The sequence below is a fragment of the Tasmannia lanceolata genome, unplaced genomic scaffold, assembly GCF_043159265.1.
Source record: "Tasmannia lanceolata isolate RefF3 unplaced genomic scaffold, GAP_Taslan_0.1 ptg000016l, whole genome shotgun sequence".
In the NCBI taxonomy this organism is placed as follows: Eukaryota; Viridiplantae; Streptophyta; class Magnoliopsida; order Canellales; family Winteraceae; genus Tasmannia; species Tasmannia lanceolata.
The window spans coordinates 3,353,507-3,377,202 of record NW_027518693.1 but is presented as its reverse complement, the minus strand read 5'-3'; the positions used below and the strand labels follow the sequence as shown (position 1 = coordinate 3,377,202).

Sequence of the window (23,696 nt, the reverse complement as noted above, 5' to 3'; positions counted from 1 at the left end):
AAATGAATATGACAAAATTTGCCAAAAAGTCGGCTTTGCAAAATTCAGCCGCGAAACGGCCTAGGAGAACACTTAGAAGGAAATGGGATGTGTTCATTTTGGCGGGTCACTATAAGACCACTTGTTGTTGATGCACCTAGCTACTTTGATCAGGTGTTCCTAACTACCTGGTCAACACATTAATAAACGTAGATTTTACGAATTTATATTAGGCCATGTTTGGCCACCCATGTGAAAAAAATATTCCCCACCATGAAAAAAATATTAATTCAATGGAATATTAGTTGGGCTACTTGTGAGAGATATACGGGAGATGGAGACTTGAGAGGGTGGAAGTGATGACCGAGCATGATAAGCTAAAACCAGTAAAAAAAATCAATTCTAAATATATAAGTTCTTTTCACTAGGTTTTAGGGGTATATTATGTTATCTCACCCCACCCACTTAATTCGATCAATATTATGTTATCTCACCCCACCCACTTAATTCTCTCTCTCTCCCTCTCTACATACCCTCCAAAACAGTCGAGTCGACGAATATTTCATGGAATAATTTTTCATGGTTTCCAAACAAGGCCTTAAGGTAGAAGTAAAATCCCAAAATTTAGTGTGTTTGCTAGTTTAATATGTGAGTTTATGGCCTCTTTGAATACGATCTAAATTAATTGGCCTTTATTTGCAAATAAGATTATATCAAGTTAATTTTGCAAATGGGACATTAGGGCTTCTTTGAGCCCATTAATTTTATAATTTGAAGATAAATATAGAATGAGAATAAAATTTAGAGGGTATCCAAAGAAGCCTTTCTTTTTTACTATAATTTCACTTTCAATTATTCTTGCACTAAATTTATGAGAAATAAATGAATTATTCATCAAATTCAAGTCTAATTCTCTGAAAATTTAAGATTTAATTTGAAATATCTGCGAAATTTGAACTGTTACTATAATACAGTCTCTCTCTCTCTATGTGCGCACGCGCGCTCTCGTATGTATCTCTCAGTGTATATGAAAATGTAAACTCTGCTGCAAAAGGCATTCAAAACAATAAGTAGAAACTTATAGCACAGAAAGATTTGCGTGATTCGGCAGTGTGTACATCCATAGAGCAAATAATCTATAAGATTTTTACTCTCTCGAATATTAGGATAACAAGCTTTTCTCATCCTCCCTAGTCTCACAACCTCACACTATAATTGTTTCCCATAACCTTAAAATGAAACCCGTTGAAAAGAATACTCATACTCCGTGCAAGTATAGAAAATAACGCCAATAACATAATATAAGACATCTATCACAAAGCATTCTCTGTCACATATACTGTCACAAACACGTGTATAAAGAGTAAAATACTAAAACCCATGGCTAGTATTTTCCAAGTAAAAGTCATTGTTGTAAAAAAAAACGACCTCTTTACTTGACACCCTTATCTTTGTTTTTATAATGGCAGTAACACTCAAGAAACGAGGAAGATGAGAAAAACCATTTTCTTTCTATTTGTTAAATTAAGCAGTTGCACGATGCAGAGTGGACTAAGAGCAAACATCGCCGCAGCCACTTCTCCCGTTTGGGGGCATGTTTTCAGATGTTAAAAAAACAAAGACCCAAGAAAAAAAAAATCTTGCCTCAGTGCAAAGAAAATCTAAACAAGGGGCCTACTACCACCAAGACTCTTCTCCCATCCCAATACATGTCAACACCTCTCGATAGAGTAATAATTACTCAATCGAGACTTCTAACAACCTTTCTTTATTTATAAAAAAGACTGCCCTCTCTTTCAATTCTCTCTCTCTCTCAATATTGTTTAGATTTTTATAATAAATCGATTTTGAGGGACCATAGTATGGTTTAGAGACCGTGAGAAGAACCATGGTCTCTACAGGTTCGATTGTTAATATAAAAATATTGAGGGGCCATAGATAGTTTAGAGACCATGATAAGGTCTACACAGGGTTCATTGGTTTACTACTTGGGTCGACTTTGGGTTTAAGTGTTCACAACTTCTATTGTAATGTGCAAACTTCTTTGGGAAAAAGACAAGAACAAGAGGGATTCTTTGAGGGAGCCAACCTCCTAAAAGAAAGATGTAAAATGCATGGATAATCTCTGTTAGCTTCTCATTAACATTTACGTTCACTTTGAATACAGACTCCTCCACTCTCCCATGAAGCACAACACATTCTAGTAACTTTCTAATAACTACTTTCTAACCCTTTAACACGTGCATAACTACTAATACATGGCATACTGCACTGTAACTACTTTATAACTTCTAATGCATGACACTAGCACTACTTGGAATACAATGTGACCCACGATCCATAACTTCCTTCCATAAACCCCATGATGCAAGCACGTTCAAAACATAACATTTTTGCCTCCCTTTAATTAACCTTGTCCCTGAGGTTAGGGAACTTCTCTCTCAGCTTGTGGTAGTTCTCCCAAGTCCAATCCTCAGGCTCGGTACCATGCCACTTTACTAAAACCTCGCTCGGTTCCCTTTCTTAATTAGGTGTCTCTCAAGTATAGCCTCTGGTTTGAGGTGGAGTACATCTCCTTCGACGGTCGGAGGTAGAGTAGGGTGTATTATCGTGTTCCCCCAAGCCTTTTCTTGTTCATGTAAATAAGATTATTAAGGATTGGTCTAGGATTTATGAGAGGATTTTAATGTTACAAACCACAAACCTGTATCAAATCATTGTAATCTTGTGTTTCATGAAGATTAAAACAGATTCTTGGAAGAAGGATTGTTAGGATAATTTTAATGGGGATTAGGGTTGTAGAAATCAGGTTTTCTAAGAATCCCACTATCTTTTCAAGTTTGAAAACCCTAATCAAAGTAAAGAATTAAAAAAAGGATTATTCCAATTTCTTTCATGTATTTTAGGAGTGGAAATAGAATTTTTCCGGGTGAAAAAGCACATAAAAGTAAGGGTTGCCGCGGGCAGTTTTGAAAACCTAGAATTTAGTGGTTGGAGGCCCAAACACCATGGGAAGGACGTCCGAACCAATTAGGTTGGGTAATTTTTCAAGAATATTTTCTCATCAGCAGGTCAGTCTTTGTAAAATCATAACTTGCTCGTTTCTTGTCCGATTCGACGCTCTTGTACTCTACGGGTATGTCAAAAATGAGCAATTTATGTTAAAAATTATTCCAAAATTGTTCGAGGACTTTATAATGGAGCTAATTTCAAGATACTAAGAGGAACCGTAGTTTGACCTACCGTTATTTTCCTGATTGACCATTAATGAGTATTTCGTGCCTCTATGTTATCCAGTAAGCTCTATTATTATACACTTTAATGATTATTGAACTGATTAATTGATGTCAGATGACCTAGTTCGAGTCTAGAAGATATTGGAGTCGCATTTTGAGGTAAGTGATATGGGATTGCTTTAGTGTGTGACATTGATATTCTCTGTACGTGGGATCCTTTGGAACCTATAGTGCTCTTTGGGTAACTATTCATTCGAATGCCTCTGTATCTTAGTACTTTTGCCCTTCTTGTTCATTAACTTGCTTCCAATGCCATTTCGTCAATGGTTATTTTATCGATTATCTGTCGTATTGATTTGTGCATACCTTTGAGTTTTGGCAATTTTGCCCTTCACATGCCATTGATTTCCATTTTATTGATTTATCTGACTATTGATATCCTTTGATTGTTTATCACACTAATTAATGCTAACTTTAAGGAAATGATAAATGCGCCCCTTTTCATTACTAGGGACACCCAGCTACAATGTATCTATGACTGCAAAGGTGCTGATGTACTTCACATTTGAAGGAATGGCATGACCTGATTGCCACGTACAATGCAGCCGGGCGTCCCAAGTAATGAAAAAGGGCGCATTTATCATTTCCCTAACTTTATTATATACTACCATGATTATTGAGGTACTGTTTGATTGGCACTTCTCGTGAGGCTTAAATTTGACTTCTGGACCCCTCCAATAGGAAATGCATAATACGTTGGACTCTGGAATCTGTCAGTCGGGAATGCATAATACATTGGCCTTGTCGACAAGTATTTCTGAACTATAGACTAAGCCTATGACCTGGAGGTGATTGATATGTGATTTCTGATAGTTGTTATGATTTCTGGTATATGACTTTTGATAATTGACTTGTTTCTATTTTAGTTTCAGCTTTGGATTCTACTTCAGTATGTGACATATGCATGACTATGATTTTGTTCTGTTTCTACTTTTGTTTATGATCCTATATTTGTCTTCGTTTCTGCTTTTGTTTCGGTTACTCCTTTGTTTCTATATTGATTTGAGCTTCAGATCTTGTTTAAGTCTATGACTTACGCATAACTCTTAGTGATTTATATTGAACCCAAACTTCTTAATGTTTCTACATGATTTCATCTGAATTACTTTGGAAATATCTCAAATTTGTTGCACTAAACCCCATATTGATTTTGTGCCCACTTCGTACTCTGGTTTTATTCTGACCTCTTATTCTGTTGAGTAGTTACATATTACTTACATGATCGTTAGCTCGCCTGTGGCATGCATTTTTTTTCAGATCTTAGATCCTATTCTGCATGAAACGGAACCTGGGAGAGCATTTCCCCAGTTTAGTTTTGGGAGATATATTACTCGTTCAGACTTCTGATTTAGTGACCCGTGAGTATTGTTTGTTGAGTTACTTTGAATAACTGTACACGTCAAATAGTTTATGAGAATGTGTTTTGCTCTGATAATCTTTATACTTATTGATATCGAATGCCTTGCATACTTGTAGGGTTCGCCTTGCAGGTGTGCGGGGCTATTGCGTGCCGGCCTGGATCCTGGGTTTGGGGCACAGGGATGGTGCCTTAATCGGTTCACTTTAACCAGTTTTGGACTCAGAATAGGTTCTCATGATCCAAAACAAACAGGTCTTAATTGTGAGTTGAAACAAAGCTTAACAAGGTGATAGTGAAAAAATAGAAGGGTCCAGATTTTTTATATTAGCCAGACCCATGCAAAGAATTAAGGATATTTGAATCTTTCGAGCGGGTCTGGTGGCACCATGCTGCTTCGAACGGGAACGGTGTTTTCATCTATTGGACGAAGGTAACAAAAGCTTGTGCCACAGAGTTATAGAAAAGTGTAAGGCCTAATTAAGCTTTGTTACAAAGCGGAAAAACAAGGAATTGGAAAGCATTTCCTTTTGGTTAAGGTGATTGAAGCTACTTGAGTTGGCAAAGATGACTTCCAAACAAAAATATGGGTATGCTAGGCTGTTTGTTTCCCAAATTCCCAAGTTTCTGTAACTTCTAGCATGCCTTTCTTTCCATCTCTTTGAACTATTTCCCAATGTGTTTATGGGGACCTACAAAGGTATTTTGGCCATCTCTTGAGGCACAAACATTTGTTATCTTTTTCCTGATTATACACATGTTTAACTACATTATTTTCTTCTTTAGAGAAAGCAAAGCAAGTGGAGATAAAGATTATTTTCTTCTTTAGAGAAAGCAAAACCAACACTAGAGAGCTTATGTTTTTGTGATCTTGCCAAACATGCTTACTTTGTGCTTTATTCCCTTTGCTTGGATTTAATATGCCCATTTTTCACTCTCATATTAATAGTCTCATGGCTTTTATCTTTGTTTTTTTTTTCCTTAAAATGGCAAAACTACCCCTCCTGATGCCATTTGGCGTGTAGGAATTTGCTTTTTTGGTGGCCGGCTTGATTGTCGTTTTGCTTCATGGTGCCTGGGTATGCGTAGCATGACTTCCTTTGTCATTCAAAAAAATAAGAAAGGGTTGCAATGTCATTTTACCTACCAAAATTTATCCACCAAGGAACCAAACTAACTCATTTATCACTGATGTCAGTTTTGTACTACTAAACAACCATTTAATTCACTAAAATAACCTCACTTTACAAAAAAGAAATAAAGATAGTATACTTAATACCCAGGGTATTGAAGCATCCACTTTTCACATGATGAAGAGTAAGGTTATTTTGATAAATACAACCCTTGTGTTTTGAAGAGTGAAGAGTATCCCTACCTGACCATGTCTTCTGTCCGGATTAATCTGCCGAAGTAGGCCTTGAAATCAAAAAGAGTAGCAATGCCATGGCAATGCCTGCTTCTGATTCACATTCTACGTTAAAAGTTGATACAGGTGTCCTAAGATGAGCTCAACGAGGATAAAAAATCTCGTGCGAAACAAAATGGTAAAAACTCGTTTGATACTAATTTCTAGTCCGAATATGAATCGTAAAAGCGTGGCCTATCGGAATTTGAAGCTAGAGGTGCCAGAAAAGTTAATTTAGGGATAACTGGCTTGTTACAACTTACAATTAAGTGTTCATAACGACATTGCAGTTTGATCTTTCGATGCCGGCTCTTCTTATTATTGTAAGGTAGAATTCACGAAGTGTTTGATTGTTCACCTAGCAATAAGGAATGTGAGTTGGGATTAGACCGTCGTGACGTAGGTTAGTTTTACCATGCTGATAGTAATTTGATCTTGTATGAGAGGAACTAACGATTCACACAATTGGTTATCATAGTTGAAAAGACACTTGCACAAGCCTTGGTGCCACGATCAACTGAGATTCAACCTTATGTCCCATCTATTCGTGAGTAAGCCTCTGGCTCAATTGGTTGATGCTTTATATCTGAACCTTGAGGTTGCAAATTCAATCCTAGCTTACCTACCAGAAAAAAATATATACTTTGATAAAGGTGACTGATATCCGCACTAAAATATTTTGATAAAGTGTTAAAAAAAGAAGGGAAAAATACACGTAGACCCCATGTGGTTTCTGACACATTCAACTTGACCCCAAAAGTATAAAAATTACAAGTAGACCCCCTGTGGTTTCATTGGGTTTTTTTAACTGGACGGAGTTGACGGCGTGGGGGAAAAGACTAAAATGTCCTCGTCTTCCCCAACTGAAAATTAGGGTTTTCATACTTGAAAATTAAAAATTGGGGTTTGATTGAATCAAACCCTTATTGATTTATCAACATAAACCCTCCATTTAGGAGTTTTATTTGTCTTCATTTACATCATTATAATGATTTGCACAGAAACTTTAATATTTTAGGGCTTTATTTTTTGTTTTTATCAAAGTTTTTTCTTGAAATGTGGGTTTGATGTAACCATGAGGTGGGGTTCGATTGTCTGTGGTGGAGGTGACAGAGGTGGTCGGAGATGGCGACGGGGGAGGTGGCTGAAGGTGGCGACAAAGGGCGGTGGCCTGAGGGGCAACGGCGGCGGTGAGAAATGGCGTAACCCTAATCCCTCTACAAATGAGGCTATTTCTTTCCTCAAAATATTAACCGTGGTTAGTTTTAGTCTTTTTATCATGTTAACCCTGACACTTGACGGAGGGTGTACTTGTCACGTTTTGAAACCACACGGGTGTACTCGTAACTTTTTAAACTCTAGGGTCAAGTTGAATGTGTCAGAAACCACCGGGGAAGAACAAAGTGATTTCCCGTTATCAACACAGCATAGTTCGGATATCAGTCGCCTTTGACACAATCTGTTTCCGTATAAGTTCCTTTCGTTCGGATAGAAACCCCTTTGTACATAACCTATTTCCGTATAAATTCCTTCCCTCCTCTTCGAAACTCGCTCTTCGGTATATCTTCTTCCCGATGCATTAATCAATAGCAAACCCTCTTGCGAGGGTTTTCGTTCTCTATCTCACGGAATTCCACTCTAGCTTTTTCTCTTCTTCTTTCTGCAATTCCTCTTCTTTCGTAAAAATCCTTTCCATGGAATCTTCTGGATTAGAAAACATGGCTCTTTCGAAAGAAATCGAGGAAAAGGTTTGTTCATTGCCCTTTCTATCTAACCCTAATCCCCAAATCAACGGCTCTCAGGCAGAACCGTTGAGATCAGGAAGGGGGATTACACGAAGGAGTAAGAGAATCGCCAAATCTACCTCTGTTTCTATTCCTAGTATTGCTTCTTCTTCTTCTTCTTCTTCGCAAAAAAGAGTAGCGCGTGTTGCAATTAAACGGAGGAGTCCTTCAGTGTTTCGTGGGGGCCGCGGTGAGAACAATCTCGAGTCGCTCGCTCTTCCTCTCGGAATGTCTTTCGCTGCTGTCATTGCACAGGTATTTGACACATTTTTTAGGGTTCTTTTGTACTTTTTTTTTTTTTTTCGGTATTGGATGATTTGCAGTTCTTCTAGCATTGGATTTCTTATTGGAAGTAATTAGGGTTTGGGGGAAAATTGCTCCAAGCGATGAAATTTCTGCTGATTTCTAATCTGGCTGCTAAAAATGGGATTTTTATCAGTTTATATTGATTATTCTGTGTATATTGATGACGCATTGGGCTTATTGAATGGCAAAGAATTTGATTAATAAGAGAAGAAACGGCAAAACCCCAATGATCGAGAAGATCAAAACAAGACAATAAAAGGTAAAAAAGGGTTTTTTTTTTCTTTTTTTGGTGGGTGTGTGAGAGGGGAGGGAGGGAGGGAGGGGGGGTTACACATCTCAAAACAATGACCCCATCAAGGGGGAAGAAAATCATAGACTTCCACTTCCGCCCTATAAGCACCCTCCCTAGCTAATATATTGCCATCACTATTAGCCGATCTTCTAACATGCTGAAATGAAATGGAGGGTCCCGCAACTCTATAATAGTACATTTTGCTTAAGACCTTTGTATCATCCAAGTAGGGCTCAACTCAACTCAACACAACAAAGCCTTTGTCCCTAACTAGTTGGGTCGGCTAAATGAATCCTTTAGAAAAATTCATGAAGAAGGAATCTACCTGGCTCTAATCTTGACTCTAGTTGGGTTCTTCTACAGGGATCATTTTCTTCCATTCTATCCTATCTAAGGTCATGTTCTCTGTTATGTTCCTAGCTATCAAGTCTTTCCTCACTATTCCTACCCAAGTTGTTTTCAGTCTGCCCCTACCTCTTTTTACTCCATCAATTTGGCACGAGTCGCCTCTTCTCACCGGAGCATCCAAAGGCCTACGATGGATATGTCCAAACCATCTTAAGCGGTGCTCTCTCATCTCGCTCTCAATTGGTGCCCACCCCCACCTTTTTATGAATGTCTTCATTTTTAATTCTACCTAACCTTGTGTGGCCGCACATCCATCTAAGCATTCGCATCTCCGCTACACTCATCTTATGCACATGCTGCTTCTTGGTAGCCCAACATTCTGAGTCGTATAGCATGGCTGGCCTCACGGCTGTCTTATAAAACCTTCCCTTCAACTTGGTAGGGATTTTACGGTCGCACAGAACTTCTGAGGCAAGCTTCCACTTCAACCAACCTGTTCTTATTCTATGGTTAACATCCTCTTCAATCCCTCCTTCCTTACGTAGAATTGAACCTCTTCAATCCCTCCTCTTCAATCCAAGTAGGGCTATGATTGATTTTTGCTCTTCCCGTGCGTGTGCTAGTCTTTTAAGTAGATTCTAGGATCCTCAACTAAACTATCCTTCTCTAGGCCGATTGGAATGATGGACTTCAAGGAGATGGTTGTCCAGGCTATAGTTACCTGAAACTTCCTAGTTAGATGGGAAGCTCCCTTCCCCGGATACTCGCTTCGGAGACTGAGTTCTTCTCGCTTCCCAAATTTAGGGGAAGCACATTTCCTAACGCTTCCTACATGTTGCCTTTTAATTAATAGTGTGCTTCCTATTTAGGTGATTATTTTGTTCGTAAAAGAATATTTTCTATTTTCTCCTTTTGATAATGCTGAAGGAACACCTTTAAAACGTGCACATTTAAAACTTGATAACACTTCTTAAGTTTCAAATGAAACTTATGTAGATCTTTTTTCAAAAACTTAATAAATACACATGAGTAAAACATGCGAAACTGTAAATTTCTAAGAGTTGTAATTCTAGTTAGTAACGAAGTCCTCTTTTCTACTTGCAATCACTGCCTGTATTAGCCCTTCTTCCCTAACTATAATCATACTCTTTCTGTGTACTTCTTGTTCGCTTCGGTTGAGGCTTATTACATGCTTCATGTTGAGTTTCAATGACGATTCTCGAATTTTCTCTTTTTTAAACCCCTTGCTTCCCGCATTTTGTATTTTCTAAACCCCTCGCTTCTTGCTTTCGCTTCCCTCACTTGCTTCTCACTCTCGCAACTATGGTCCAACCTCTTAAGGCTGGCATTATGTTGTGTGTTGTTGCATGTTGAGTTTCTGATTGTAAGGCTATTCTTATAATGTGATCCACTAGATGCAGACCATGAAGCCTTCCCGGTAGAGATTTGTGGATGTTATTGATGTGATTGTAGAATGCATATGAGGATAATCTGTTCCATTCCATCGTATCTGGCGCTCTTCTAATGAGATCACAAATGTGGTTGCTGGGGAGGGGGTTCAGAGAGAGTCTATTGCAGTATCAGATTCTTATATGACCTTTATGCAATTGAGATTCAGTAGTGCATTAGTTCTTTTCGCTTTCTTCTTGTTGTCTTCCTCTAATGTTCGAGACCAACTCGATCTCTGTGTTGGTTCAGCTTGTTCACTTTATTAATAATATGTTTCCATCATTCAAAAAACGATGGCTATGACATAGGCTTGGTTGGATTATTTTGTTGTTCAAAAGTAGGCAGGATTATTATTTACTTAAAAAAAGTCAGTAGGATGAAGCCAAATAATGTATTTTCTGAGGTAAATTCCTTGGTATTGGCAGTTTGGGGCTGTTTTCATTTAGCTTGCACACTCATCTGATCACTTTATGTGGATTCCTCTGATAAGTTGGGGAACCACTCAAGAGCAAGGTGTTTATAGTACATGCATCTATTAATTAATCATGATGGCAACCATCAAAGCATGGTTGTTTAATTTGCAAAATATTTATTGCTGTTTTTTTTTAAATTTCAGACACTATTTTGAATTTTTTATTTGTCTGGTGCTTGATTTTTTCTGTGCGGTGAGCGAATATCTCGAGGAACAAATGCTTATATTTTAATATTAGGGTTGTGGATGCAAACAAGGATTTCGATGGGTCATTTTTTTTCAAGGTTAGCTTCTAAAAATTCATCGAGGTTATGCATAAATTTGGTAGGCTGAAAGATAGGTCAACTCCAAACTTTAAAGTATAAATGACAAGTGTTTCAAGATTGTCCATTTGGATAAAAAAAATTCTTAAGGGAATACCGAATTAAGGTTGAGATTGGACTAGTATCCATGCAACATATCTCAAAACAAGGCACTTGTATTATCTGTGAAGTATGATAGAATTTGTGTTGTTATCTTCCATTTTCACCTATGGTTGATGGACTTTTTGTTGAATATTGATGTGTTGGATCTTGAATTTCCTTAGCGGTTGGATTATAGGAATGTACCATGGTCAACTCTGGATGGTGATAGTCTTCATCAAATCATAATTTTATTGTTGGTTGTAGATTAGTTGGGGACTATGAAGCACGGGTGCGGGTACGACACGACACGGGTATGTGGGTACGTGATTTTTCAAAAAACCCTGGTGCGGGTACGTTCGGGTACGCCAAATAAAATAATATATTTTAAGATTTTATTATATATTTATAAAATTTTAAAAAAAAAAAATTGGAGAGCAATCAAATAACAATAACATCACCAAAATGGAAAATTCTAATATTACTCTTCATTTTATAAGTGATTAAGTTCCATATTTCATAACATGAGGCATCAATACATCATTCATTAGAAAAAAAAGTTTGTCGCCAGTGTGTTGGCCAGTGCCTGACAAGATGAATAATTTTTAGAGACCAATTATGAGATTTTTTATACCGGGCTTTTGGGATTTAATAATGTTTGGACATGATAGATTTTATGAATTTTTAAAATTTGAAAAATATCCCACCGTTTGGAAGTTAATAAAGTTAAAATTTTGACCCAACCCTTTTTCTTCGGATTTTGTACTAGAACAGGAGAGTTGACTTTTTTTCCTTTTAGATTTGGGTCTTGAAACTATTTTTAATAAATCCAAATGGGGGGTATTCCGTTATTTACAAGTAAATCTTAAGTAAACATTTACTTAACTGGTTTACATATAAATCTTAAGTAAATGAAAATGGACAATAAAATAGTAAAGACATTTACTTAAGTGGTTTACTTGTAAATCTTAAGTAAATAAAAATGGACAATAAAATAGTAAAGATATTTACTTAAGTGGTTTACATGTAAATACTAAGTACAAGAGAGGAGACAGAAGAAGCAGAGGAAGGATTTAAACCAAATAAGAGAAGCAGGAGGTGTCGGGTACGCGTGGGTGCGCACCTGACATGCACCCAGCAACCAAAATTGGGGTACGTACCCGGGGCGTACCCGAACGTACCCGCACCTCATACGTGTCGGGTACGGGAGCCCTGGGAGAGTACCGGTGCTTCCTAGGTTGGGGAGCATAGACATGGTTCAAAATATTGTTGATATTCCATATTGAGGAGGCCTGAAACAATATTAACCACTTCACTTGTGTTGAGGCTCACAAATCGCAAGTGGAAGGCCGATGGGACCGGTATGACAGGTGTATCGGCCATTTTGACCAATAATGGTCTGATACGGCCGATATGAAGCCGATACGGGGTCTATATTGTGTCATGTTCACGTGAAAAACATGCACAGTTCATTAAAAATCCATGATTCATTGGAATGAATTATGATAGTGGTTTACCTATTTTTTTTTGTTTATTTGATCATGTCTTGAATTAAAATAAATTTTTCTATAGCTTTAGTTAATGTACTAAAAAAACTTGACAATCATGCAAACAGGTGTCATCATTAAAAAAAATCCATACAAACCGGTGTCCAATACGCTCGCAAGCACATTTCGAATCTAGTAAATCACATTAAAATTAGGGCGATGATATTTTCACTAGGGCTGCAACTCGAGCCGGGTTTTACCCGACCCGCATCGACCCGACCCGAAAATAGCCTAGGTTGGGTTCAGGTTTCATGGGTTTCGGGTCGAGCCGGGTTGAGCATCCAAAAGCCCGCATGAATCTCAGGTCGAGCCGGGTTTGAAGGGGCCCGACCCAACCCGACCCGAGTTACATAGTTATAGTATGTACTTCTTTTTCTATTGTTAGTTAAAAGTTAAAAGTGAAAACCCACGCACCCACTGTTATAGTATGTGAGTGTAATTTCTGCTTCTATGAGTTGAGTTGATTCAAGTGTTTGATTCAGCATTGTTTGATTGTAATTACAACATTGTTTGATTACAGCATTGTTTGATTCAAGTGTAATGTGAGTGTAATTACATCATTGTTTGATTCAAGTGTAATGTGAGTGTAATTTCTGCTTCTATGAGTTGAGTTGCCTTGCCAAATAAGAGTTTTCCTTAAAAAATTGCGTCAACGTGAAAAAACCCGACCAGACCCGACCCAACCCGGGATTTATCATAAGTAGGGCCGGGTTTGGGAATCGTGGGTTTTCCGAAAAAAAAACCCGACCCGCCCGACCTGAGTTGCAGCCCTAATTTTCACCTCCCCCCTGCAGTATGTATTCGCCCTCCTTATAACGTGATTTGACATCAAAAGGCATTAAAGTTGCCCACTTCAACTTGAATCACTTTTTTTTCACTTTTTTCTTTGACATTTTAAATAGGGTTCTCTTGATTTTGGGTCATATGACCTAAATCAACATATATCTACTAGATTCAACGACAAGAAATACAATTTGAAGCATGAATGAATGGATCAAAGGCAGATTCACAAAATTTGTGGATTGCCATTTTACCAAAATCCATTACTCTTCTCAATTTTTTTTGATGCAATACATTGAAAAATGGGTGATACATTGAATGTGTATGTTTTCGAGTGAACCTGGGAGTTATTCATGCATTTTTTTTTTTATCTTTTCCATTTTTTATCTTTTTTATTTTTGCCATTTTTTTTATTTTTAAAGACAACAAAAGTGAGACAGAAAGAATCAAGCTTCAAAGCCGCTTTGGCATTAGGATAGAAGATGAGGGTCTACAACATAGGAGATTCTATAAAGAGTATCTTTATTAATTTTGAAGATATTAGCAAAGAGGGTGCCTTTTTTATTTTTGAATGGTAGCAAGTTTTCATTAAAATCAAAGGGAAGACTGAGATGATCAAACCCAGAGAAATACAAGAGCATCCATAAACAAAATCATAGTAGAAAGAAAAAGCATATCAAGGGGGAGGAAATCGAACATCTTTTTTTAAACTGAAAATCGAACATCTCTAGCCCCTCCCTATCTACACCCTCCCTCGCAAGTCTCTCTGCGACACTATTGGCAGACTATCTGATGTGCTTAAATACGATTGATGAACCCCCAACTCGGTCTTGGATCTCATGAAAAAAGGGTGCCTATATCATGCCAGGGTGTCCTTATCAATCCTAAGGATATTATTAAAGAGTCAGTACTACTTTCAGTTGGGATCCACCAGACACTTGTGACATAAGGTGACATCATGTCACTTACATTACAAAGTGGAGCTTCTAATTTTCATTAGGATGTGTAGACGGAGGAGGAGGAGGAGGATTAGGAGGAAGTAGTCAGCAATTAGGAGACTGCTCAATCTAGAGACTGCATGGATGCAGACCTTAGTGGGAAGATTAAGAGTTGTCTGAGAAGGGCTGAACAAGATTCGGTGGATGAGAATGTGGAAGTGGTGGATAAGGAGAAGCAAGCATTTCTGGAAGAATTTGGTGAAATATCGAAAATGGGTAAGAGTCTGGGAATTGGGTTTGAGGAAAACGTGGAGAATACAATGGAGATGCTTCTAGATATTGAGAAGCGTGATGCGATAGAGAAAGAAAAGAAGTAAGGGGATCTTATACCTCTCTGGTGTAAATGGTTTTTTTGGGGTTTTTGTGTTTTTGTCTTGGAGGTTTCTGTTTTTTTTTTTTTTTTTTTTTTTCCAGGAAGGGTGGTGAAGGTTGTTTGTGTTTTGTCTTTGTCTTGATGGATGGAAGGGGAAGTTTCTGATGGTCGGGTTTTGGGACCCTCTATCCTTATTGAGGAAGTGGACACTTAATGCGATTTTTTAAGTGTGCTTGAGGGACCTTTGGTCCTTCGGTGCTCGAGGATTATTCCTCCGTTAATCTCTATTTTTACTAGGGTAGAAGGGTACATGAAAGGTTTTATGAAATGTTTTTTTACAATTTTCTGGATGAACATACTCTCGGTTTGGTGACGTTGGTTATTGGGGGATATGCGAACTCTCTTTATAGTTTCTGTAGGTTTTTTGGGCTTAAGAACTTGTTCTTTGCCGTTTATATGCTGTAATCTAGGGGACTCCTGGTCCTCTGTTTCTTGTAATGACTTCAGTACATAAGTATATTGTCAATTTAAAAAAAATAAAAAAATCGTTAGGATGGGAGTAAGACAAGTTTCCATATTAGGATCTTTATTTAGTAAGTCACATTTTTATATAATAGTAGAAGATTTTTATTAAGTTGAATGAGTAATAAGACGTGTCTATTTGGTATTCAATTATAGTATGCGTCTCCAATTAAGAATAGTAGCACTCCTAGCCCCTTTCCCCCCCCTAGGATTTTCGTGGGTTCTCTATAAATTGTAATGGCCTTTGGGCTTTTGGAATTTATTAAGTGATTTTGCTTTTGCTACCAAGCTTGGTGTGATAACTTTGCTGAGGAGATCCAAGTCAGTCTCTTACAAGGTTTTAAATTTCGGTTTGGGTCTTCATCCTGAATTTTAGTGCAAATTCTGTAAAATCTTGGAAACTTATGGAAATATATGCAGATCATAGAATTTTAAGATGAAACTTCAAAAAATGCTAGAATAAGCAATACACAGTTAGAATCCATCACATAAACAAGACAACCATTCATAATGGTTTAATAACATCGAACACACCTAGTGAATGCACTGTCGTGCATGTCTTATAATTCAATGCATGCCACATTTACCTGTAATTTATATAAATATTTATACATAATACTTATACCACGCTTCACATGTAATTTATATAAATATAATTATGTGGCACTTACACATATAGTATACCACTAATGCACTGACGATTTTGGTCTAGAGCTTTCAATTGTAGCCTATAAATAGGCATGCAGATACAGAGCTTTCCTCATATATATATTAGAAGAGAAAAGGAGAGAATTATTTGAATTTCTCCCAAAATTCTATGAGAATTACACATCACTTTTTTGACTTTTTTTAACAAAGGCACACCCATTCAACCCACATATTCTCAATCCTACCCCCTTCCTTTATGCTTTTTAAATTATGGAAACCTCTATAGATTGGAGGGCTAGGATCAGCCTATGGAAATGATTTTACGGGCACAACCTATTGATGTTGTGTTCCATCACATGGACGGTTTGGATCAACCTATGATGTGGTCCGTACAGTTCTTTGTCGGCCCGTGCATTGCACGGGGTTTTTTACTAGTGTGTGTGTGTGTGTGTGTGTGTGTGTGTGTATAGAGAGAGAGAGAGAGAGAGAGAAAGAAAAGTGTAGCTACACATACGTGTAGCTAACTTAGCTACACCGACGGCTTAAAATACAGTAGGCCCATATTGTTTGGGTGATCCAAACCATTCATTTGATAGGCCCTCACATTGATAGGGTGTGCCCAAAAAATCAGCTCCATTGGATGATCCCAACCCTTCAAACTGTGGAGGCAAAAATGGACAGATTTGTGAAGGTTTTTACACGTCCATTTTTGCCTCCACAAATCGTATGGTTGGGATGATCCTATGGAGCTGATTTTTTGGGCACACCCTATCTATGTGAGGGCCCATCAAATGAATGGTTTGCATCACCGAAACAATGTGGGGCCCACTGTATTTTAAGCCGTCGGTGTAGCTAAGTTAGCTACACGTATGTGTAGCTACACTTTTCTCATATATATATATATATATATATATATAAGAACATTTCCTACACACTTGTGTAGGTAAGTTATCTACACACTAGCTTAAAATACAGTGGGGGCCCACATTGTTTGGGTGATCCAAACAATTCATTTGAGTGGTCCTCACATAGATAGGGTGTCCACAAAAAATCAGATCCATAGGATCATCCCAACCCTACGATTTGTGGAGGTAAAATGGACGTGTATAAACCTTGACAAATTAGTCCATTTTTTGCCTTCATAGTTTGAATGGTTAGGATGATCCTATGGATCTGATTTTTTGTGGACACCCTATCTATGTGAGGATCATTCAAATGAATGGTTTGGATCACCTAAACAATGTGGGCCCCCACTGTATTTTAAGTTTAAGTGCACCAACAGTTCTCTCTCTCTCTCTCTCTCTCTTTCTCTCTAGAGAGAGAGAGAACTGTTGGTGCACTTAAGCTCACCATTTTTTTTGGCGCGCTTAAGTTGTTACAACGCCTCCCATTCGTTTAAATGTTTGGGTCCCAACAGTTTTCTCATATATATATATATATATATATATATATATATATATATATATATATATATATATATATATATATATATATAGAGAGAGAGAGAGAGAGAGAGAGAGAGAAGTGTTTCTAGCAAAGTTATCGGGATCGCTGACCCGAAACGTGGGTCGTTTGCGACCCAGATCACCAAAAATGGCGACCCGCACGAAAGGGAGAGCTGCATAGATAGAATGAACATTTCGATGGACTAGGAAAAGAGAGTTGCACAATAGTTTATTAGTTTGTTCATATTTTTATGTTCTTATTTCAAACCCGAGTAGTTATTTTCTATTTGCTTTCAAATTTCATCTAAGATTGAGAATGCAATATACGTTGTTACTTAATTTAGTGATATTTGGAGATCTTCAAAATTTATATATTATGGATTGGATTGAATTTGGAATTTTCATTTATATATATATATACACACACACACACACACACTAGTAAAAAACCCCGTGCGATGCATGGGCCGACAAGGAACTGTACGGACCACATCATAGGTTGATCCAAACCGTCCATGTGATGGAACACAACATAAATAGGTTGTGCCCTAAAAATCATTTCCATAGGTTGATCCTAGCCCTCCAATCTATAGAGGTTTCCATAATATGTTGTTCCTCTTAAATCGGATGGTTAAGATCGCCCTATAGATTTTTTATTAAAAAAGCATCAAGGAGGGGGGTAAGATTCAAATTATGTGGCTTTAATGGGTGCCATTGTTAAAAAGCATATAGGAGGGGGTAGGATTGAAAATATGTGGGTTGAATGGGTGCCTTTGTTAAAAAAAAAGTCAAAAAGAGTGATGTGTAATTCTCATAGAATTTTGGGAGAAATTCAAATAATTCTCTTATGTTCTCTTCTACAATATATATATATAGGATGGACTATAGAATGATATTCTTGTAAAAATATATGAAATTATGTATATAGAGTACCAGAGCGACCCAAATTTGCACTCCAAATCGACCCGCGAGCTAAAACAACCAACTGACTTAACCTACCCTCATTGTACCGCATACCGGGCTACCATCGTACCCCGTACCAGTTCCCGTACCGCGTACCGGAACGAACCGCGTTCCAGGTAACCTTGGTTTCTAGTCTGCCGACCAGAGATCATTCTCTAGTCCGGCAACCAAAAACACTTCGGTCCCACATTTTTTGTGGTGATCTAAAGCATTCATTTTATAGGCCCCATCATAGATAGGGTGTCCACAAAAAATCAGCTTCATAGGATCATCTTAACCCTTCCATTTGTGGAGCTAAAAAATGGACAGAATTGTGCCGATTTATAGCCGTCCATTTTAAGCTCCACAAATCACAGGGTTCAGATGATCCTATGGAGCTGATTTTTTGTGGACACCCTCTCTATGTCAGGGCCCATCAAATGAATGCTTTGCATCACCCAAATTAGGCAGACTAGAAACACTTTTCTCATATATATATATATATATATATATATATATATATATATATATGAGAAAACGGTTCCTACACATATGTGTAGAGAGTTCTCTACACACTAGCTTAAAATACAGTGGGGGCCCACATTGTTTGGGTGATCCAAACCATCCATTTTAAAGGCCCTCACATAGATAGGGTGTCTACAAAAAATCAGATCCATAGGATCATCCCAACCCTACAATTTGTGGAGGTAAAATGGATGTCTTTAAACCTTCACAAATTAGTCCATTTTTTGCCTTCACAGTTCGAATGGTTAGGATGATCCAATGGATTTGATTTTTTGTGGACACCCTATCTATTTGAGGGCCTTAAAAATGAATGGTTTGGATCAGCCAAATAATGTGGCCCCCACTCTATTTTAAGCTAGTGTGTAGATAACTTATCTACACATGTGTATAGGAACCGTTCTCTCTCTCTCTCTCTCTCTCTCTCTCTCTCTCTCTCTATATATATATATATATATATATATATATATATATATATATATATACAGGGGCGATGGCACTTGAAAGGGAAGGGGGACAATTGGCCCCCTTAATTTTTTGGGAAAAAAAAAATATTCCTTTATTTTTTAATATTTTTTTATACTTACCCCCTTTGTAAAAAAATATGCCCCCCTTTCCAATCATCCCTAAGATAGAAAATAAGTTTAAAATTTTAATTTTACCATTTTTATATCCCTTGTGCAAAATTTACTATAATTTTTGCCCCCCTTGTGCAAAATTTCAGATAGAAATTTTTTCTATCTTAATTTTAAGATAGAAAAAAATTACTATAATTTTTGCCCCCCTTGTGCAAAATTTCTGGTATTGCCCCTGTATGTGTGTGTGTGTGTGTGTGTATATATAGTCTTAAAAGGAATATCATTCTATCATTCTATAGTCCACACTACATACATTTAATAAACAAAACCGTCTCTTGTATGCCATTAATATGTATTCAAAAATGAAAATTCCAGTTCAAATCCAATCCATGATATATAAAATTTGAAGATCTCCAAATATCACTAAATTAAGTACCAACATATATTGCATTCTCAATCTTAAGTGAAAGCAAACAAAAAATAACTACCCAGTTCTGAAATAAAAATATAAAAACATGAACAAACTAATAAATTATTTTGCTGCTCTTTTTTCGTAGTCCGCCGAAGAGTTCCCTCTCTCTTTGCATCTCCCCTTTTCCAGCGGGTCGCCAGTTTTGGCGATTCAGGTAGCAAATGGCCTATGTTTATGATCGACGACCCCCGATTGCGGGTCGGAGGGTGGGAGGGTGACCCCGGTAGCATTGCCCATTGCTCCTTACCTTAATTGGGCAATGCTACTTAAATTGAAGCCATTCTGCAGGGTATTATTACTCCAATGAGGCAGAGATGAGGGCACCATTGGGGTCAAGGACTCACAGAGATGAGGGCGCTGCTCTAGCGTATCAGAATCATGGACATCAGTGATGTGGGTAGACTTATCATGGAGAGAGACTCCCTCAATGTTATCAGGTGGATAAATGGGAGCCCGTCTCACCGGTGGAGATTCATAAATATGATCAAGGAGATTCAAGATCGAGTGGAGGGTACCCGTTTCGTTTCCAGCATGTTAGGAGATTGGCTAACAGTTAGGTGGATCAGCTTTTCCGAACAGGACTAGATTGGAGATCTGTGACACTCTTCCCCCCTGTTTTTCCATATTTGATTTATTTTGATTTGTAGCTTCTTTGCTTTTCTGTTCTATCGACCATATCGGTCGCAGTTTTCCCTTAAATAAAATTATCTATCATTACAAAAACAAAAAAACAAAAAAAAAACTGAACCCATTCTGCAGTATTATATTTATGATTTAATGCCAAACAGATTCAGAAGATGCTATGATCATTCCAATGGTTAGCTAGGATAACAAGCAAAACTCTTGTTGCAAATAGTAAAATGACATCCAATAATTCCTCAATATGTATTTAGAAATAACCTTTTTATAATTGGGCTGCCGGCTGCATACTTGGAGCCACACTTTGGAAACTAATGGTCATTGGGGTTCAATTCCAGCTACATAACTAGTTAAAACCTGTTGGATAAATGAAACCAGGAACCACTTAACAGGCACGATCAGCTTAAAAGGCTCTAGTAATGAGTGTATGATGCCTTTTCTAGTGACTGCATCCAACCACTCTGATAGTAAAAATTTAGAATTCTATTGTGATGGTGCTCTCACATATCCTGAATGATAGAGTTCATGGGTTTATTTTGTTCCATGATAACCTTGTTGATTGGTAATAGGGATCGCACTATATATTGTTTTCAGGTTCTTGGCAGGAAGGATGCTGTGGGAGAAAAGATTTCAGCAGATCGTCTTTCTATGGTACTCTTCTTTTAAGAAATTTCATATTGTACATTGGTAGCTTTATGATCAGATTAATGTCTGGACTATGGAATATATACTAATTTGAATAAAAATCAATTCCACTGCAGATATGCACGTCAGCTGTAAAAGAATCTCTAGCAAATGTAAGTTGGAATCTGAACCGTGGAATTGGCCATAGATTGTGGGTTCAAGTTATTTGTTTTTTCTTCTGATTAGTCGTAAGCCGATACCCTAATAAAGCTGAGATGCTAAAGCATCAATTTTGTTTCGGTAGGTCTTTGGGGACAAGGTTGACTATTTCATGAGAAACTTCGAAAAATCGTTTGATAGCACGCTCAAGACTCTGCAATTAATCAATGAAGCATTTCTCAATAAGCAAGGAGATTTTTCGTGCACTTCAGATTCAAATATTAGAGATTCACCAAGTGGCATTGAAGAGATTCAAGACAATATACAATATAATCCTAGTCATCAGCTCATCCCGCATGGACAAACAAATCAACAGCTGGCTTGTGTTTCTCAGAGCACATCTGTTCACAATCAATCCATTTTGAGTACCTTTGACAAATCTGTCTTGGAGCAAGCGCGTTCCAATGACCTCAAGACACTTGAGATCTCTTTAATTATGAGACGGTTGCAATTGAAAGAATCGCAGTTGGCTCTCAGTTCAGCTGCAAACTTTTTGGAAAGGTTCAAACTATCAATGGGTATTTCGAAGGCCTCCTTCAAAGAGGAGAAGTTCAAGAATCAATTGCAGGATATGAGACATGCAGAACTACTTGGGCATTGCATAGACTGTCTTGTTGCCGGCTTGCTTCTCATGTTGGCCTCCCTCACATATGGGGCTTATACTTATTCATACAAACGGATCACGGATGCAACAGCATCCTGTACATCATCTCCCAAGGTTAGTTTTTTTTTCCCTTCCTGAATGGCAATCTCCCAAGGTTAGTAACATTTTACTTGTAATTTCCTAACCACTGCTTAAAATCTATATTCAAGCAAGAACTCAGCCGTTGTAAAAGTTGAGTCGACTCGGGTGATTCAACAATTGATGTGGTCAATTTTTTTATTAACTCGGGCAAGTCAAAGGAGTTACTGATTGACTTGATAGGACAAAACTCGAACTTGGACAAGAACCCTACAAGACAATACCGAGTTGACTCAGGACAAGTCGATGATTGACTCAAGGTGTTTTTGAACAGTGTACCTAACAACAAATGCTTGCCTACATTTTGCAGTTTGAGTAAATCCTAATCATTTCTACTGTGGCACCAGGGGTCTAAATCTTGGTGGCTTCCAAATCCAGTGGCATCATTCAGTTCAGGGTGGCAATTAGTGAGATGCCATGTTATAGCCTTGAGCCGGATGTTATTCGGTGCATCTATGATACTTGCTCTCGCTTATTCGCTTCTCCAACGTTCGGCTTCTTGCAGGCAGACCATGCCAGTGACTTTCATTATATTGCTTTTGGGAGTTGCCTGTGGTTTTGCTGGGAAACTATGTGTGGATTCATTGGGAGGGAGTGGATATTGGTGGCTTTTATACTGGGAGTCTCTCTGTCTACTACATTTCGTGGCAAATGTATTCACATCGGTTTTGTTCAATATCCTTCACGGCACAGTTACTGTGACTAAACAGGTGGAAGAGAAGATTTGGTTTCCATATTGGATTCGAAGAGTTGCATTCTACAGTGTTGTGCTTTTGTTTCTTCCAGTATTGTGTGGTCTGATGCCATTTGCATCGTTCCGTGAGTGGAAAGACCACTTTTTCACACTTGTTGCTGATAAGTTATTGGAGCCGAATGTCGGAGCTTGGAGTTGAATTTCGGACAAGACACAGAACCATTATAGAAGTGCCAATATCTTCTTTATCAAATCGCCAGACTCCGGCGAAGAATACTGTGGAGTGATGGTTTGCTTGGCCAAAGCTGGGGTTCATATTTATGTTGTTAATTATGCTGTTTAGTTAATAGTTATATGCATGTATTCAAGTTCATTTTCTATAATTGATAATTATGTATGTAGTCTATTATGGGACCAAGCAATGTTTCAAAACTCGGACTCGGTGGAAAACTCAGCAGCAAAGGTAAAAGGGCCTCTAGTTGTGCGAGTCAAAGAAATTCTGGTGGATTTGGTAGGGCAAGACATGGACAGAGAACTCTGCCTAGGTGAAAGCCAATCGACTCAGACGAGTTGATGATCGACTCGGGTAGTTTTTAAACACTGAGAAAATTCATCCGTTGTGTTTATTTTTATTTTTATTTTTGTTTATTTATCTATTATATATACTAAACACAAATCATTCCCTTGTCATTTATTTTTTCAATGGAAAATTTTTATTAGAAAACTTTTTGCATGAAATTATTTTTTGGAAATTTTTTCTACTATGGATTTTTTTTTTTACACGTATAGCAGGCCCTCCATTTTACAAATGTTTTGATAGGGTAAGGCATCATTATAAATCTCAACCATTCTTTCCTAAATAATGTTTTAAAGCATTTGCAAAGTAGGTGATATGTTAAAACCATCCTTTCCTACCTAAAAA

The 23,696-nt window shown here is 37.7% G+C and overlaps 1 protein-coding gene across 1 annotated transcript; it reads left to right on the top strand.

The window, feature by feature from the left end:
* Positions 1–7,400: 7,400 nt before the first annotated feature.
* On the top strand, positions 7,401–23,464 carry CPR5 (protein). The gene is made up of 5 exons (XM_077357565.1): positions 7,401–8,076; positions 21,090–21,146; positions 21,257–21,292; positions 21,424–22,056; positions 22,428–23,464. The coding sequence occupies exons 1-5, from the start codon at positions 7,732–7,734 to the stop codon at positions 22,971–22,973; spliced, it is 1,617 nt and encodes a 538-aa protein (XP_077213680.1). The 5' UTR covers positions 7,401–7,731; the 3' UTR covers positions 22,974–23,464.
* Positions 23,465–23,696: the final 232 nt, after the last annotated feature.

Excerpts from the sequence above, each read along its gene's own strand:
- CPR5 (XM_077357565.1), top strand. The coding sequence starts at position 7,732 with ATGGAATCTTCTGGATTAGAAAACATGGCTCTTTCGAAAGAAATCGAG. Across the intron at positions 8,077-21,089 it reads TCGCTGCTGTCATTGCACAG|GTTCTTGGCAGGAAGGATGC; the intron begins GTATTTGACACA and ends TATTGTTTTCAG. Across the intron at positions 21,293-21,423 it reads TAAAAGAATCTCTAGCAAAT|GTCTTTGGGGACAAGGTTGA; the intron begins GTAAGTTGGAAT and ends TTGTTTCGGTAG.